The sequence below is a fragment of the Cyprinodon variegatus genome, unplaced genomic scaffold (genome assembly GCF_000732505.1).
Source record: "Cyprinodon variegatus isolate N-32 unplaced genomic scaffold, C_variegatus-1.0 Scaffold577, whole genome shotgun sequence".
NCBI classification, from domain to species: Eukaryota; Metazoa; Chordata; class Actinopteri; order Cyprinodontiformes; family Cyprinodontidae; genus Cyprinodon; species Cyprinodon variegatus.
In genome coordinates this window covers 353,447-367,689 of record NW_015151030.1, presented here as the reverse complement: position 1 = coordinate 367,689, position 14,243 = coordinate 353,447, and the positions used below count along the sequence as shown (strand labels likewise).

At 36.3% G+C, this 14,243-nt stretch overlaps 1 protein-coding gene across 1 annotated transcript in view; it reads right to left on the bottom strand.

Annotated features, from left to right (window-relative positions):
- ptprg (protein tyrosine phosphatase, receptor type G) overlaps positions 1 to 14,243 on the bottom strand; it is a 190,810-nt gene that overhangs the window by 80,700 nt on the left and 95,867 nt on the right. Inside the window, exon 3 of the mRNA XM_015392190.1 lies at positions 2,415 to 2,594. Within this exon, the coding sequence (XP_015247676.1) occupies positions 2,415 to 2,594 (180 nt within the window). The remainder of the gene's footprint in view (positions 1 to 2,414; positions 2,595 to 14,243) is intronic.

Below are 14,243 nucleotides of genomic sequence, written 5' to 3'. Positions count from 1 at the left end.
TGGTGTGTGTGTGTTTGGAGGGGTGGGGGTTTGGGGGTCTGTGCGTCTGTGACAGACAGAGAGAAAAAAAAGACAAAGAGGGGGCGAGGGTTCTGCCTAGTCTGTGGGAGCTTCAGTAAGCCGAATGCTCCCTGACACGGAAGCACATCATTGATTAATTTTTTTTTTTTTACTCAGTTCAAGTGTGACCCATACAGAGTCATTGTCCTGATGGTCAGAGGGCCTTTGCACCTCCAAGCTTCACAGTGTTATGTAAACTAGAACTTCACCTGGTGATCTCCCACCGGGTCCCTACATTCCTGTGAAGCAAGCCCAGTCTGTGCGCACCTTTCTGCCTTCAAAGTTAAGATAATTCCTCATGACGAATACCTTCATCTCCCAAACTGCGATGGCATCGTCAGACAAGTTTGCTTTCTAACTTTACAAAAACAGAAGAATCAAAGTTTAGTTTGGCGTCTGGTACCGTTTCTTCTCCCACCACACACCTGTTAGTGAGGGGAGAGAGCAGCCAAGACACTGGGAGTCATTGCGACTCTCTGCTGAAAGCAGCATTGCTGCCAACCATCGTCTATGGAGACATTTCATCTCTGTGTTACATGTTAAACAGTTCAATATTAATAGTCTGTCCTAGAGAGAAGCACAACCCTAATTACATATGATTCCCACCCAGAAGACGTTCAACCATGTAGAGTTGGGCAGTTATTAAAAAAACAACCCCTTGTTGGATCTTGCTTATTACTTTTTAATGGGCTTAATTTTTGTAGATTTCATTTAATACCTTTTATTACCTTTACAACCCCAATGATATTCGGTCTTTTACTGTCTAAATCTTCTTACTCTGCACCATACGTCAAGTTTCACCAAACATATTTCATACAGAGCCTAAATACATACATTACAGATATGTCATGTTTTTTTAGGGCTGTCAGAAATTCATCTTAATATTTACAGGATTTGTAATTAATAAATCTAATTAATGGCATTTTTATCGTATATCTGCTAAAGCCGTCATCAGCAACATTGGTGTTCAAGCGCTGCAGTCCTTTGTTTCCCATGATGCAACCCTTCTCCCACACAGCCTATGAACTTCTGTATGGAGACTAATGCTACGTTCAGACGGCACGCGCTAGAGGCAGCAGAAGCAGCTAGTTTACATGCAAAGTCGATGGTTGACGTGCATCAAGGCACAGCAAAAGGTCCTGCAGATCATTTTGAGCAGCAGGAGTAGCGCGTCTGAGCAGCTGAAGCAGCGCCTCGTGAGCTTCTGAGCATCTGATGCACGTGACGCGCTGTAAAAGCAGCAGATGCAGGAGTTGGAAAAATTGAAGTTTTGCTGCTCAGCGTGCCACATCAACCAATCAGAGATTAAGTTTTCAGGTGGACTTTCTCACTGAAAAACATATTAAAACTACTTTTTACCCACTTATCACAGCAAATATAGCGAAGACACTCTCTGCCATTTAACACAGGAGCAGCAGAAGCCTCAGACGCATCTGGACACACTTTATTGGACGTCTGACCCTAATGTGGACAAGCATTAAAAAAGAAGCAGCAGAAGCTTTTTCACTGCTTCCAGCACTTAGGGTCTGAGCGTAGCATTACTGATTAGGATCAGGTGCTTTGGGGCAGAGGAATTAGATAACCTTACAGGATGAAGTTCAAGGTTTGTCATCACTGTTCTAAATGTACCTAAATAAAGAATTTAAATTCTAGGACATTTAAAAATTGTAGAATACGGCTAATCAGTCTTCCTGTGGTGATTTTGCTAATTCATTTACCTCATTCAGCAGGCGTGGGTTGGTGAAGTGTGCTCACTTTGGCAATAGCAGCTGCAGCCACATAACTTCTCTCAACATGTTTTACATTTATATGCTCAGTCATCCTGGAGCAGCAAAGAAAAACTTTTTTTTTTTTTTTTTTTTACAATAATTACAAATCATCTTGCTGTAGTTAGCAGTCCTATATTCGTTCTTTTTAAAGTAAAATTTGACATTTATTGCTTCTTCTTAAAGCAGTAATGCTTTAGATGCATTACTGTCAGTCACTGCCTGGGTTATTCTGTGGCCTAAATTTAAAATGCTTTTGTGTTGAATTGGCACTTTGATTGATCGTAATTGTTTTCATAGCGGATTTGCAGTGTAATTAATGAATTAATCTAATTGACACGTTAAACTGACAGCCCAAGATTTATTTAAACTTGATTATACTTTTATACCATTTTATCATCTTGAGATCTACCTTACTTCCTTACCAATTAAAGAAAAACTAAAATCTGTCAGTTAAATGAAAATTAGTTAAATTCTGAAACCAGGGAATATGATCAAATTTCTTCCAAATTTGAATGAGGAAGTGATTTGTAAAAAAAAAATACAAAAAGAAGGAGTAATCCTTTTTCGATGAAGACAGATACCCACCTGTCTTTCCAGTGTTTTTCATGGTTGTCTGGTTGGACGACTCAATGTTAAACTTGTCGAGCTCTAGCTCCTGGTACTCGTCCAGCACCAAAGCTTGCTCATCAGCAATATCCACAGGTGATTGGTTCTTTGCAGCACACTCTGGGTAAGAGGTTGCCCAGGCTCGAGGCCCATGGCTTCCTGCAACATGAAAAAAACAAAGAAAAATGATATAGAAAACCCAGAATATTGCCAAAAGGAAAGTGATAACCTCAACCTAAGCGAATAGACAACTATACTCAGAATTAAAAGCGCTATTGCTTCTGCAGCAGTCTGTAGGTAATCAGAAGCACCAGGAATGGCGAAGAAGCAGACAAAGATATTCATTTAGCTGTGAATACAAAGAAAAGGCACCATGTGAGTGCAGGTAATCCCAATCTCAATGATCCATTTAAAATTTAAATATCATTATGACAGCCATGAAAACTAAATTAGAATATTAGAACCCTTTTCAGTTAATCTGCAAGTTGTTTTGAACTAGAATAAATAGTAATAATAACATTTTTAACTATGTTTTAATGGTTCACAAGCAGTATATGCAGCAGAATAATGTTCTGTACAATCCCTATTCACTCTCTGCTCTTTTAATCCTCTATCCCCTACAGTGGCACTTCTACAAAGGAATAATCCACAACCGACAGGGGTCCCCTTGATCTCTTCCAGGCTACAATTGGCCAACGCAACAACAAAAGCCGAGGGATCAGGGGAACAAGAAGGCATGCGTGGATTTTAACTTTTCTGGGTTAACACAATATTCATGATCTCATTCCCTTCAGATATAGGACAACTTTGCTATGAGCTCATAAAAGAAATATAAGAACTCCCCGTCAGTTAAAATAAAGGAGGAATGAAGGGTGCTTTATGTACGGCTGTGTATAAACACCTTGCAGCTAAACAGCCTGTGCTCGACTCTTTCAAAAAGACAATGTGATCTAGGATTATTTTTGAACCAAGCAGATTTTGCCACTTCAACCAGTGAATGGCGCACACAGAAGGGATGAGATTGTATAAAGGTAAATCTGGAAAAGTTTTTATTTATTAATTCTGAGACCTAATCACTGAGGATGTTAGAATAACAATTAATGAAACAATGCCGCCAGAAACACTATTAACACTGTAACACTGATTACTTTTTACATTACAGTCATTCTGAAATACAGTTGGGATTCTTTTACTTTCTCTCAAAGACATTGTACAGAAAGTAAATTTAAAAGCACTTTTTATTTTGTTTTGTCATCCATGGCCAACTATTTTGCTACCCTAACTCAGAAATATCTCAGTCTGGAAACACATCAGGTACTAGTGCAGTTTTGGATGTTTTATTCTTTTTGGTAAACTTGGTCAGATTGGCCATCAGCGGTGGGCTTCTTCAACAAATCCTTTATGCTGGTCTTCTTTCATACTGTAGACAATTTACCCAGCTCCTTTAAGTCTGTATCCTAAAAACGTAACCACAGCATGATGCTGCTACCACCATGCTTCACATTAGGGATGAAGTTTGCTCATGTACCACTTCCATTTTTTACAACAAATGACACTTAATTATCACAACTTGGTGATAATTAGGCTCTTGGTCAGCTCACCGACAAAGGTCCTCTGTCCCTAAATAGTGGGTTTGGTTGAGCAGCCAGATCTGAAGGGAGTCCTGGTGGTTCTAATGGGTTTTCCATTTCTAAACACTTAAGCAAACAGCTTGTTTCTGGATATTCAGTAAAGCTATTCCTCTACCATTTTGTGCTTTAGCACAGTTCAATCTCTGAGGTCCAGAAACTTTATTACAGTGTTACACTCAAAATCCTGTTAAACAGCTAAAGACAGCACTGGTGGAGTCCAGATAACCTACAGAGGCATCTCTAGGATGATCACTGAAAATCAGAAGCACCTCACTTCAATTTTTAGTGTCATAGAAAAACGAGTTTGAATCTTGTTTGGTTTAAACATTTATTTCCAATTAATGTCTTAAAAGGAAGTCAGAATTTACACTTTATTTTCTTAATGTGGCATATTTGTCTGTAAAGTTTAAGTTTAATAAAACACTAATCTTAATAGGTTTAAGGATAAGCTTGCTTTATAATCATGTACAAGTAAAGGGGTGTGAATACTTTCAGCTGCACAGTATAGCTGCAAAGATAAACAGTGAAAATGTTGCAAAGAGAATTTGCAATACAGTGGATTTTTAAAGGCCTGAATTGGGTTGAATTTAACAATACATCTAAGCTGAATGTAAAACTAATGACTCTATTAGCAAGCAGGATTAACTTTGTCAGCTAGGACTATAGATTTAATCAGATTTCTGCAGCACTAATGCCACAATATTTCATATCATGTGATATAGCCCATTATAAATGAAACATTAATAGTATGAGGCAAAGTGAAAGCTGCTTGTCAATCATAACACATGAGGATTTACATAATATGGAGCAAATCCTTGCAATATTTTGATAAAAGCCTTATGCATGCAAAAATTTCTATTAAGACTTTGTTTACAAAAAAAAAACAATTCAGTATATTCCATTCCATTTGATTTGTGCTTGCTAAGACGTTAGCCATGATGCAGCTTATACAAAATGGAAACTGTGGGAAGTCCAGTCAACTGCCTGCGGCACTGTTGTAAGAGATTTTGATTCAAAGATAAAAGCTCTTTGAAGCAATCTATTTTTCATATCAACAATGAAAGAAATAACTCCCCCTTTGTAATGGCCTTGCTACTATAAGGCTAATCTGACTTTGAATCAACCGCCTCATCAAAATGGAGCAGCTGAAAGAAAGTCAATCATCTGCCAACAGAGGCAACTATAAAAGGCTGCAGTGGAAGGTTTGATAAACCAGGACTAAAACGCAAAGCATGGGATCGCAAAGTGGGTGATCCCAGCGCTTTATGCGCACCATCCAGCAATATCACAATACATTTTTTTTATTATTATATCTTAAAGGCATTTTGCCATGCTTTATCCACATATGAAAATCCTGTGTCAGGTGTTTATCCAGTGGCCAAGACTTCAATCAAAAGATCTAAACAAAATTTTTCTCTAGGTCTGTATACAACCCAACATGCATTTCATAACATAGTTTGGATCGATATTAACATAACTCATTTTTATTTATATATATATATTTAACATACATATTTTGTTTGTTTTGTTTCATTATTGTATTTTACTCTTAATTGGATTATTCGTAACATTTTCTTTTCTTTCTTTCAAATGGCCATTGTGGTTTTTATTTTTATTGTTTTAATGTGTTTTTATCTTTCCTATACAGTCTAGATTGTTTTTTTCATAGTTTCTTTTGTCTTGTGTCTACCTGTATACTTCTATTTGCCTGTTTGCTTTGCCGCCAACACACCTGAATTTGCCCACTGTAGGACAACACGGGATATTTTTATTTTATTCTAATAAAACGACAGCAAAGATATTGACAAAAACAAGCGAAAGAGCGACACCCTGGAGCACTGATCTTAGTGTCTGTTCGGAGAGGAGGAACTGAGACTTCAGCCTATACTAAATTGTACATTTTAAGGTTTGAAACTAAACGATATCATATGACCTGCAACTTCATTAATAATTGATGTCAAAATAGAAAAATTGAAAAGTTGTGTCTGTTTAACATTTCTTCCTTTTTGCCAGTTTTTCATCCAGTGTTGTTCTTTGCAAACATGCCGCCCATTTATTGATCTGGCACTAGAAACTAAGAGCTTTATTACATTCCTAATGGTGTCACTATGCTTTCCTATGTTCTGCATGGATAAGATAAAGCAATGAGGGACGCTTTCAGCAGAGCTAGGAAAAATTGAGCTTAAAACCAAACTAGATGCAGAAATGTTTTGCTTGATATGGCAATTTATACTTGAATATTCACAATATTTTCATTTCATATCATATTACACCCCATGTGTGGGGGAAAAAAGTGTGATTCATCCAACATTTGTTTTATCATCCTGCCAAATCACCTGGTTCTGGTTACACTCCTGGAAGCATTTAACAGACTGAATGCATTTACGTTTTTGGTGGTAAAAAGAAAAAGATGTCCTTTACCAGCAGGCGTCCTGAACATGACTATTTGAAGATATAAATACAAACTGATATTTCTTTCCATCTTACAATAAATCTTAATGAGACATATTTACTCTGAAATTTGCAGTGCTACAGAAAGGCTTTGTACGCTTTGGTTTCTGTCACCCTCAAATTCCTCAGAGAAATAATATTGTAATCAAGACCAAAAAATAATCTGAGCAAATTAAAAAGCTGAATGAAAAAGGCATTTGTTTTATGATTTGAAACATTTAAACATGAAATAAAAAATCAGTAGCTTGTCACAGCAGTTTGCAAAGCAATAAGTGTAGCAACATTTGATTTCTTTCTTTCTTTAGTATGTGTATATATATATATATATATATATATATATATATATATATATATATATATATATATATATATATATATATATATANAAAAAAAAATAAATTACAGATACACTAGTCTATAGTAATTATTATTTCAAACCACTGTCCGTCCAATTCAATTTTTTTTAATCCATATTCTTGTCAGAATTTAAATTCCACCAGCATTTTAAAACTGTTTGAAATATTATTTTATGACACTTAACTTTTTTTCTTTTTTATTTATTTATTAGGTTTTAAGGGTTTCCAGACAAGAAACAAGTATTTAATTGATGTTTCTTTTTGGCTATAGTAGAGAAAGAATTATAATATGTAAAAAAAAATGTTATCACCACTTTTTATTACATTAAACAAATCATAATAACTTTTATAGTTCCATCATTTTTGAATTGGCTAAAATGGTAAAAATAATAAATTGCTGTTTACCTTCCATGAAGTAAACAATGCCTGATGAACATTGGAAGAGATGATGAACAAAAATGAAAGAGAATGATAAATAAAGTAGATCTGAAGCATTTTTCTTAACTATAAAAGCATGCAGGCCCATAGGGAACCATTTCCATTGTAGTGTAAGGTGGGAGGACGTGTTTAAAGCTAAAAAAGAGAAGTACATTTTTTTGCATCTTTTGCCAGTTTTGCATTCATACACAAATTAAATCTCATTTACTGCTGGAGGGATCTTTATGCCTTTTAAGAACCGAGAAGGTGGTGCAGTCCCAGAAATCAGATAAGTAAGGGTTTGCAAAGCAGTCGATTAATCTGTCTCATTTCCATTCATCAGAATCAGACTTTAATTTCAGTGTTTAAGCCTTTTTCACTGCAGCCAGGGCTCTCTACAAGGCGGAGGTGAAGAAATGTAAAATAATTACACATTCAGAAATGTGTAAAACATTGTTTTCTGTGTCAGACTCATTCAGCTTCTGGCTCTGGTGAAACGGTTCACATTTCAGGTTACCCAGAAAATGTATTCAAACCCTCTTATAGCTGATACTAATTTAAACAACTTAGAAACATTGAGAAGGTGTTTCAGAAAGAGATGCATGATTGCAGTGTTTTGTTAGAAGCAAAACATAACTGAAATGAACAAAATGACACAAGTAAAATGTCTTAAAGGATAATAGAGACTAACAGTCCAATGTTCAGTCTGAACAGACGCCAAGTGCAAATGACATCATTTGGAACGAATCATTTGTTGCAAAAAAGCTTGAGAAATTCCTACTTTTTTTACTTTACCTGCTTTGTCTGTGCTTTCTGTCGAGTCATACAATCTGTAATCCAGATTTTAAGGTTGGGAATTAAGAATGCTGCCATGTTTTGATGAAAAACACAATATTGAATTTCCAGCTCATCCTGGCTCCTAAGCAGCTGTTTCTGTGTTAGATGTATGCCATTTAAAAAAGGAACCAGAAAGGGTTCCTCTTTTGTCTCATCAGTTTGCTGAATATTATCCTACAGGTTTTGGGAATCATTAACTTGGTTTTTTAAACCAAATTTGAACCAGGCCCTAATGTTGTGTTGTACGGTTTACGGTTGTTCTGTCTTTCTGTGTGATTTCCTGGATGAGTCATCAATGATTTCTCCATTTGCCTATAATGGATCTCACTCTTCTTCACAAGAGTCCTAAAGCATTAGAGATGACTAACCCCTTCCAGACTAAAAGATTACAATGTTTTTCTTTTTCATCTGTCATTGATTTTTCTGCCATTGCCTCATGATGTGTTGCCTTTTAAGACATTTTAGTCTACTTGATACTTTAAACAGACAAGTTCTATTTAAATGGCTTCTTAAATTTACAGGTCTGAGATAAATCAAAACTGAGTGTGCCTTAAAAATGTATATACTTCAGTTTAACCACTGTTAATTTATGCTTAAAAAAAAAGAGGTAAGCTCCATTTTACACAAGGTCAGGCTGGGTTAAGAATGTCTTTTACCCTTAATACATAAAAATTCCAAGTTAAATAAAGCTTTATGCATATTTTCGGCATAACTCCTGCAGACCTAAAAAGAGTAAAAGAGCTGATGAAACCGACATATTTTCATAAACTAGCATTTTTCTTTGTCCCTACTCAAGGAGCGATATGTAGCCCTCTCCCTACAGATTTTGTGGGGGACAGTTTAGCGGCTTTTAGCCTGGTCCGGCTTATATATGTGCATTTACAGTAAAAAAAAAACAACAAAAAACTGTGCGCGTTGAAGAGAAAGGCTTAGTCCGGAAAACATGGTATTTTTGTTTTATATCTGTTTAATAATGTTAAACTAACAAGTGTGACCAAAAAAAACAAACATATAAATCTGTTTGGTGGATTGTAAGCCAAGTTTTTCCCAGTACTTAGTCCCGTTTCTCTCCTAGATATAGCACTAGGGTCAGATTTTACAGTGACTAACTGTATGTGCTCTCTTTAATTATTTTCTATATCAAAACTGTATCTGAGCTCATCTGATTAACTATTTCTTTCCTTGACAGGGCCACCTATAGGACTAGTTATCCATTACCTTTTCTTTCATAGAAAGTATTTCTGGTTCAATGCTTTTATGTTTATCTTGTATGTCTGCTCCTGTCTCTTTGAACACCCTGTCTGTCTTGGCAGAAGGCAGCTCATACCCAGCCTGGTTCTTATGGAGGTTTCCTCCTGTTAAAGGGAAGTTTTTCCCTTGACTGTCACTGCACGCATGCTCAGTGTGAGCAAATGTCTACGTTACTAAATGCTTTTCCAGGAGGAGTGAATCCTTCAAAGTCAGTAAAATGCTGCAATCCTTAGATTTTCACCAATCTGACTGTATGATCTTACTGAACCGTCTCTGTAAAATACCTTGAGATTACATGTGTTGTGCATCAGAGCAATATAAACTTATTTGAAATTACCTGTAATTAAATACGTGAGTGTTGTAGGAAAAGAGGATTTAAAGTATTCTTGTTTTGATTGATGGCAATTATCCATATAATGGCTTGGCTGAAATGTGCTAAAACCTGCTGAGGGCAATATTGCATTGATGGTTATCATTTAACACAACATTGAGACTTTTTACAACAGGATAAGACACTGTACATATGCATGCTTAATGTGAAGATTGCCTCATTATGTGTTGTATTAACACTCACTGAATTGCTTCTAGGATAGAGTCGCTTCTTCTAGTTTTGGCTGAGCTGAGAATAGACAGACCTTCAGCTTCTTTGACAGTAGGCCGCAAAGTTTCAAAATATAGCGCTTTTTTCAAGTCCGGAGACTTGATCAAAGCACTTTACACTACATTCAGTCATTCATCCATTCACTCACACTGATGGTGGAAAGCTACAATGTAGCCACATCTGCTGTGGGGCTCACTGTAAGAAGGGAGGAGCCACCAGGCCCTCGGACCACCATCAGTAGGCAATGTGGGTTAGGTGTCTTGCCCAAGGACACAATGACATTGAAAGCTTGAACCGACAACCGTCTTATTACACTGCAAACTCCTGCATCCAACTCCACTGTCACCCAAGAAGAGGTGGTAATAAGAGAGGGTCTAAACACCAGGATGCATCTGGCTAAAAGATTTCACGTTAGCTGAAGGCTACATGTGTGAAAAATAAGAAACCATAAAAAAGCCTCTTTTTTTTTCAAGGGGTTAAGTCATCTATGTGATTTTAACTGTTGTTTAAGAAAATAAAACTGGTAATAATTTAATCCATAGTTTGTTGATCATATCAATTCATCAATTTGCTAAAAGAAAATGGAAGGTGGTCTAAACTTTCCTAAATGTACAGATGGTAAGGAAGGGGAAAAAGCTTATGGATAAAGAACTGCTGCAAATAATTCCAGCCTGAGATCATGCTGCTACCATAAACGATGCATTTATTTTAAGGCTTTTTTATACATCTTTAGCAGGGATGCCAATAAATGTGAAGGGAGTAGTATATTCCCTAAGGCCTCTTTCTCCCTTTATAGTTTGTCCTACATCTGCAGCTTTTGCTGTTTAACTTGTCCGTGCTTTAGGGTCTTTTTTCGTGGCTTGGCAGCGCTTTAAAAGTTCAATCAGCTTCTGCCACATTAAAAAAAAAAAACCTTCATCTGCAAGGTCTTTTATTCAATCAAATGCTAAAAAGTACTAGAAGAACCAGCAGATAGCAATTAAGCAGTGCAGCACCAAAACCAGCATGGTTGAACAAATTTGCCTTAGTGGAAAAACTCTCAGAACAAGATATAAGAACATTCAAAGGAAACTCACAGAATGACCACAGTGACTTCAACAGCACTTCATTAAAGCTGTACTATTTAAGAATGCTTTTTTTTTCCCATTTCAATAAAATTCTGGATAAAATGAGTTTACTACTTTACAATGATGTTCTGCTTTCACTTCCACAAATATGAGCCTTGTTTAGGAGAGCGCTTTAAACGCTGCTTAATATTTAACGTTTTATACGCTGCTTAATTATCTCTCTGGGTATCAGAGGGGAAACATTGTCTGAGGCTAAAAAGCAAACAGACGGTAGTCAGTTAGGTTTGTATATTGTCTTATTTCACATGTTAGGACCACAAACCTTAATTCATAGTTTTCTGTGCTGAGTTTCTGTGCTAGAGCAAAAGTAGCTCATCATTAAGAAGTGAAAACTATTATAGTAGAAGTTTGTAGAATAACTGAATTTAAGTCCACAAGACATTGGGCTTTTAATTTATAAAACAGCCTAAAACAGCATTTTCTAACACTGACACAGATTTATTTATTTTCATTGATAAAAATATTCACTTTGATTGGGCCTTTCTGACGCATAAATTAGTTTTTATTTCAAATATTCCACTGTCACTTGGTTTTATGAATTGGATCTCTGTCAGAATAGAAGGCAAACATTGGTCCCAATTTCAAACCTTTTGGAACCACTGACAATGTTTTCATTTAAGAATGCCCTGTGTGTGTCTTTACTCATCAGCTTTCTAACCTGTACTAAAAAAAGCATAATGCTCGCCCCATCATGTTTTTGACCAGAGTGCCTTCTTCTAAAGATTTCTTTCTCGCTTTTATTATTATTTTTCTTCATTATAATGGCTTTTCCTGAAGCCACTCTTTAATAAATGAAATTTAAATAAAGTAAAAACAAAGTTTATTGTGTCAACAGCCTATCCTACCAATCTCAGTAACTCCATCTCTGAAGTTTTACCTAATCACATGAGATGCAGGTTGTTTACAAATGTTCTGTAGCTATCTTAAGGTTTAAACAGAATAGCTTTATTACAGCTGAGCTTGAATTAGATCTACTCTGCACTTGAACAGAAAGTTCACCAAAGTGAAGTGGGCTGAATGGATGCAACCCAACCGTTCAAATTTTTGAGAGTGAAAAAATACATATATATTTCACAACTGTTCACTATTTTCACATAAAATACAGTTAAAACTCTGGTTGTATTCAGACAGAATAAGATAGGAAAGACTTTATTCATTAGACCAAATTCACTTTTCACATCAACTCAATAGTCAAAAGAAGGTGCCAAACATGGGGAATATAGTTTGTCTACATCTATCTATCTATCTATCTATCTATCTATCTATCTATCTATCTATCTATCTATCTATCTATCTATCTATCTATCTATCTATCTATCTTTGGCAGAGGTGAAAGAATTCATTACTTCATAACAACTCTTAAAAGTAACCATATGCTAAAGTTAGATTCAAGTCTATAGAAAATGAGTTTCAATCAATAAATAATGGAATAAATATTGATTAATCTCAACTCCATCTTATTTGTTGAGATCCATTAACTGCAACATTATATGTATTAAATGAGATGCCTTGCTATAAGGAAGATGTCATTGCTTTGAAATTAAGCTAAACTGTTTTTTTAGGAGAAACACAGAAAAAAAGAAAAACTGTAGGAGGGAAGTTTCTAAATAAATCATATAGTGTGATTCATCAATTCAGCTGTTTACAAAAGAAGCCAGCAGCCTCTTACAGCAGAAGATGAGTGACAAGTAGCTCATTTATGCGGTCATGTGTCCTTGTCGGAACCACACAACACTGCATTTGTAAATGCATATTACCCACAAAAATAGCTCCTATATGAATTTTAAAACTACAGCCGTCAAGTCACCTCGAAGCAACGCAGCACAAATTCAGCTCACAACAAGCAGCCATCATCTACAAGAAACAATCCAAGTTGAATTCATTTGGATTTTGCAGCTTTGGTGTGCAGTTTAATCTATGTAACGCAGCTCTTATCTACCGCTATATCAGGGGCAAATGATGAGCTACCAAGCAACACCTCTTAATCAGAAAATGTAAAAGAAAATTAAATCACATCCTCATCAAATTTTAATACACACTAGAGGTAGTAGGGCTGCTGTTTGTAAAGTTATATGTTAATTTTGTTATTCCGACCTGCTCGAGGCTTTCCTCTGAGTGATGTGACACCACTGCCTGCAATCTAGTAGTTTTAAATAAAACAGGCACATGTTTCTCTCAATCTGGCACTTTCAGTTCCAGACGTCATCCCATTAACCTTGGGATAAACAGCCATGCCTGCGCTTCCATGGCAATGCTGACAGAATGGCAATTGCCTTGTCATTTCCGTTTTGTCCCTCGCGGTGAAAGCATGCATGCTGTATGCCGGCTGGCAGACCTCCCAGAACTGGCACAGTTGCACTTGCAAAAGGAAAAAAAAAAAGAATAATAAGCCACGCTGATCAGTCCATATGTATGAGGCACTAAGAGTAAAATATGGCCGGCAGAAGATCGTGTTGCTACGGAGAAAGGTCACGGTTATTGTATAGATAGAGTGATGGTAAGAAGATTAAAGGCATTTGGATGCTGTAAAATAACATGACTAAACATAGGAGAACTGGAGAACGTTTTGAACAACATCCCTGCTGTCAGCTTCAATACGCTGATGGAAATACAGATGGTGGGAACAGTCGCACTGCAACACTCGCTGATATGAACTGTCCAGGTGAGACAGCTGATGTTCTCAAAGACTCCTGCGAAGTTCAGACAGATGATGGCAAAAGGGTTATTCACCCATCATATCAATCCTTACAAACAAAGAGGAAGAAAAAAAAATGAAAGATTCCCTTTTTGTATCATCAAATCACATTAAAGACTGTTCCAGTTTCAATGGATTATAAAGAGAAATGTGTTTTAGATTACATGGAACTCATCAACTGTATAAAGCTACAAAAGACCGCAGAATGCAGCAGCATGTACTGAAACTAGGGTGGCTTAGCGTTTATTTCAAAAACAAAGCTTTGGGAAATAAATGAGATAAAAAAGAAAACCAAATTACAGGCGCAGCTTGAGATAAATCTCACAAGACGATTTCTGGCCTGAGCTCTGAACTTTAACCTACCAAATGGTCAACTGTTGTTTTAGTTTTTTTAAACAATGGAATTCAACAAATCCCCTCCAATGTTTCACTAAAACACTAG